This window comes from Callionymus lyra, chromosome 4, assembly GCF_982586985.1.
Source record: "Callionymus lyra chromosome 4, fCalLyr1.hap1.1, whole genome shotgun sequence".
NCBI classification, from domain to species: Eukaryota; Metazoa; Chordata; class Actinopteri; order Syngnathiformes; family Callionymidae; genus Callionymus; species Callionymus lyra.
The window spans coordinates 31,196,561-31,201,821 of record NC_141821.1 but is presented as its reverse complement, the minus strand read 5'-3'; the positions used below and the strand labels follow the sequence as shown (position 1 = coordinate 31,201,821).

Here is a 5,261-nt window from a genome sequence, read left to right as displayed (position 1 = left end):
GCTTCCTAGATCGACTACGGAGGGCAAAAGCGGACAAAATGGTTTGGTTGAGATCGTTATCTGAAGGTTTTTTTTAATGCATTTTCTCGTCTCTATCAACAGAATAAAAAGCATGTAAATTTATCCTAAATTGTTAAATGTCATTTTTAGATAGTAACGAATACAACGATGAAATAACAGAAAACATTAGCAAAGCATTATATGTTGTTATTTCAAATGTTTCATTTCATTATTTGGGTCTATTTGCGACAGTCTATTTTTCAGTGGTGAATATAAATCTTATTGTTACTCCATTTATTTATCCGTGATATGCTTATCAGGGGTCAGCAACCAAATAAGTCTACCCCGGGTCCTCCTCCCGCTGAGACCTTCCCAAAGTAAATCAGGCGTTTCTTAGGATTTCTTGGTGATATACACGTTGTTCTACTTCGAGCCTCTTCTGGATGACCGAGCTAAAGAGCTCTAAGAGTGTCCAGACACCTGCAGAGAGCTTTCCACGCTCGTGTTCATCTTGTCACAAAGACAAGTTGATGAATGAAAAGTATTTCATTTTGGTTAAACGAGTTTGGCTTTTTGCTGACATTGCAGATCAGACGGTTATATGAGGAGCAAATATGACTAAATTGTATTTTAAATTTCCGATATAAGAGATACTTCCAGCTGTATCAGTGAAATGCTTTGATTCTACATGAAAACTATTCATAATAGTGGATGTGAGTTCATTCTCAACATCTTCAGGTTGAAACGCGTTCATCTCTCCAAACGGATTCGCGCGTGTTGCTCAGTTTTCCGACCAAACTTGAAAGCAACATCCCGCCGCTTCTGATTGGATGCTTCAGCCAGTCTACTGCGCTCCTATTGGTCACTCGTGTCTCGTGCTCGGGGCTGCGAACCCGGCGGACCAAACTAGCTGCGCGTGCGCTTCACCCCACGACAACCAATAGAAACACAACAAGGTAACAGAACTTACCCTGTACTTTACCGGAAATGGAAAAGCATCTTTTCAAACCTCGCACCCCCACGACAACAACTATAGATTCAATTGATCGATGTAAATACTATTACTATATCATGATAATAATAGAATGGTGTCGTTCATTTCTACTAAAGAATTATAACGTTATAAAAATATAGATAAACAAAGACGTTTCTTTTCAGTATACAATAACTAAATTGAGTGTGAATTGAAAGAATGAGAAAAAACAATGTAAAGAATAGTATTCCAGTTACAAAGAGAGAGGAGCATTGATGTCTGACATAACTACATCGACAGATGACAAAACATCTGAATGTCTGAAACCATATCAACATTTTTTCCTCGTTGAACAATTGTTGATCATAGCTCTGCGCCGCAAAGCAAGATTTATTTTGAAAGTCTTAAGCGGAATTCCATCGGCTCGTCTCACGACATTGACAGCCGGTGTGCCTTTGAAAAGTGTTGGACGTGAGCGGAGCAAAGGAGAGAGAGAGAGACCATGTCCGCCGTCGGGAGTGAGCTGCACTCACCTCCACTCCACTCACTGCAAACTCATTCTCCATGAAATAACATTGTCAGGGGGCCTCAAGGATGGCCAGCTCGGTGAGTAGTCGCTCGCTCCGGCTCTGCTGACACGGCTGTCGCCTCGAACGTTGGAACCTTTTTTCACTCTGCAGCCAGGATTCTTCTAATCCCGGAGTTAGCTAAGAGGTGGCGTCTGGCGAGGAACCCTGTTGGATCCACTCAACTTTGGTGCAATGCTTGTGGAAAAATCCTTCGTGACAGCTGTTTTTTCTGCAGGGTTTTTTCTCGCCAAACAAGATTAAATTCGGGGTAAAGCTAAAAAACCTGTATGGGCTTCTTAAATATGAGCCATATTAGGGACTGAAGTTGCTTTACTAGCCTTATGTGTGAAGAGCAACACTTGAGAAAACATCAACTTTTTAAACTAAATGTATTTATAAAAATCAGTAGTAAATAACTGGAATATATACCTTTTGTTTCTTAAAATATATTTTTACAGTATAGTGGCAGATCATGTATTAACATCTATTTTTAAATGTTTGTCACCAGCTTGCTTACATTAAGAGACACAAAATCTGCAGCTTAAATGTATGCTCTGGATTCACCAGTCCTATTCCTACACAGGGTGCTGTTCAGGTGAAACTAGAACTCGGTCACCGTGCCCAGGTCCGAAAGAAACCCACTGTGGAAGGCTTCACCCACGACTGGATGGTGTTTGTTCGTGGGCCAGAGCAGAGCAATATTCAGCACTTTGTGGAGAAAGTAGTTTTTCACTTGCACGAAAGTTTCCCCAAACCCAAACGAGGTAAGAGCTGTTGCTTCTGTTGAGTTTTTCTTCTTTATGGAAGGGGGTTCCGGGGGTGGGGGGGTCATCTGGGTTGCTTTGGGGCAGCGAGGTTTTGGATCTGAGAGAAAGAAGAAGTGTTTGAAGCAGCATCCTGATGTGTCCTAGATCAAAGCACTGAGTCACCGGAGCTGACACTCAGCCTCCACACTCCACAGTACCTCTGCATGGATCCGAAACTAGGTTTCGCTGCAGTCAACATGAAAAAAATCCATAATGACTTCTTTTTTTTAATGCAATAATTATTGAATGGGTGAAATATGCTTTTTTACTCTGTAAAATTTATATAAAATGAAAAAATCACACCAAACAGAAGTTAAAATAACGTTTAAACACATTCTGTGCCTAATTACATTTTGAACGGAACCATTATTTTCATTCTCAAAATATTATTAACAATTTATGAACAATCTTCAGTTCTGATTTTAGACAAAACCGGCTACTTTTAAAATTAGTTTCTATGATTTAACTTGGCATGATATTCGAAACTTTTCAAAATGTCTCTATGGCAACACATTTCTCTGCAAACGGAGGTAATTTCATGGAGAGATGACGTTATTATGTCATTGAATAACTCTGAACACGGATGGGCAGGAAAATATGTCGAGTCTCTCGCAGAGAAAAATGCTAAAAGCTTGACTCCATTGTTCTAGACGGTTGTAAAAATGTTTTATCTCTGTTCTAATTGGGCTTTTATTGTTCTGAAAGGATTTCAAGCTTAACACGCTCTCGATGCTTTGTTGGATTATCCCCACTTTTTACCTTTTTAAAACACTTAAAGTTGCATTTTTTAAGCATTTGTGTTAAATTGTATTTTTCACAGCCTGGAAATGGTAATCGAATGTGGCTGTTGAACGAATTTTTTGATACAGTTAAAAACCTAAATCTGTTTTTTTTTCTGTGGTGGGAAAAAAGTGCTAGGGTGCAGTTGTTCTTCTCTGCTCCTCCTCTTTTGATTTGATATTCTATTTTACAGACATATTTTGGTCACAAAATGTGGGTACAGCTGAACAACCTCTACGGTAAATTTAATACTCAATCTTAATGTTTCCTCCGCAGTATTTGTTGTGGGTTATTTAGTCTCTAATAAAAAAAAATGTTACTAGTTGTTTGTTAAACTCCCAATTTGGGATTATTTTACCTTGGTAATCCTCGCTAATCTAATTTTCTTTAGCTGGAGTATAAACATTTACTTTATGTAAACACTTAATGCTAAACGGACAAACCTATCTGTGTACAACTAATGTATTTCAGGGCAGCTGCAGCGCTCAAAGGTGGGGGAGTGACAAGCAGAACTTGCTCTACTTGGATTTTGTGAAGCTCTGCAGGCAATCTGCTGGTACACGCCACAGTGCCTGAAGCACACGCGGTACCCAAGCCTGAACGTTTCATTACACATCGCTCCTTGTCCTCATTCAAGCTGGTGTTCAACAAGTTTCCCTAATGTTTGTATACATTTTGTACACCGATCAAGTTTTCTATTGCGGTTTTTAAATGCAGGCTTGAAAAGAATTGTCCTCGTTTCTAATAATGGAGGACGCTGTAGCATTTTGATTTTGTTGTAGCAAAGTCAAGCAATGTGTTTCCTTTTTGGCTGCGTGGGCAGCTCAGCGCTAGGCTTTTTTCAAGGTTTATTTGAAGGACAACAGGTATATCTCCTTCTCCACAGAAACGGAGAAGAAAAAAAAATGAGCTGAGTCATTTATTTATTGATGGTTCATATTTATTTAATTTCTAGAAAAAATTTGTTTGGGAAAAAAAAAGTGGTGGATGTGAAACCTGTTGTCGGTGATGCAGACCTGTTGACGGTATCGGAGGAAAGCATTATACAAGTCAGTAATCTAGATGGCAAACAGTGAGTGTAGCTCTCGGCCCTTTAGCTAAACATGCCATTTCTTAAGCTGAATGTTCACAACTTACAAGTTTCCTTATATTTGCCTGGAGTTGAGAAATAAAAATGAAAGATGCAGTGTCAGGCAACTTTTGCCAACAACGCTTCGGATGGGTTTAAGTTTTGGTTTCAAGATTTTGCTGTTGGATAAAATTGATATCTTGGTCAGTATCTTATCTAGTTCCATTTTAATAAATTGTGTTGTGTTCCTTAAGTATCATTTTGGGATAAACTGTGTGTCGGAGTATCTAATGCGCAGTGAGAGGCATGATGAATGTGAACTTGTATTTTGCAATATATTATTCAATCTAAATGAGATATTACTCAATTAAAACTTTTAGCCAAAATAAGGAGCGTCAGCGTTGTTTGTTTCAATGTTTTTTGTATATTGTACTAAATATTGTGCAATGTTGTGTGTGACAAATACATTGCTTTATGTCACATTGAGCTTATGTTTGCACTTTTGTTTGTTTTTCAAATGTGTTGGTCAGAAGATGAAATTTTGATGATGTGCATTGAATTGGATCTATTATCAAGATAAATGAAGTACCTTGATAAACCAGTCGATTACGGCATGATCTATTGTACTACTCTACTAATAATACGTGTAAATTATGAGTCATTGAATGGTTTGATAGAAAAAATGTTAAGATCTTGATGGTATTTGGTCATGTGGAGTGTTGGTTCAGTAGTTTGGTGGAATAAAAAAGTTTTTGTGGCTAATTTAATCGGCTTTAGTCCACTGCTGGACCGCAGGATGATGATCACAAAGTTCTTATTGCAAACTCTGGAATTCATTTGGTGAAAAAGTTCTTATTTCTATTGATATTCAGGTGCTGCACTTGCCTTTAGCCATTCAAAATCCCTTATTCAGATGTGTACTTCTGAGTCCAGCATTTGATCTGTTTTACTGCTTCTTTCCCTAATTTCAGTTCAAAATTTGAGTGGAGAAGCAAGAGCAATAGAACCCTCCTCTGCTGTCTGAGCTCATTTCATAAGATGACAAATTGTAAGTCAAAGTATCT

At 38.3% G+C, this 5,261-nt stretch overlaps 1 protein-coding gene across 2 annotated transcripts in view; it reads left to right on the top strand.

The window, feature by feature from the left end:
* The first annotated feature begins 1,177 nt into the window (after positions 1–1,177).
* The window catches only part of mllt3 (MLLT3 super elongation complex subunit), a 28,317-nt gene continuing 24,233 nt past the window's right edge, over positions 1,178–5,261 (top strand). For both annotated transcript variants that reach the window (XM_087789730.1, XM_087789729.1), the window contains exons 1-2: positions 1,178–1,579; positions 2,126–2,306. In XM_087789730.1, the coding sequence (XP_087645856.1) occupies positions 1,568–1,579; positions 2,126–2,306 (193 nt within the window). In that variant the 5' untranslated portion in view covers positions 1,178–1,567. The remainder of the gene's footprint in view (positions 1,580–2,125; positions 2,307–5,261) is intronic.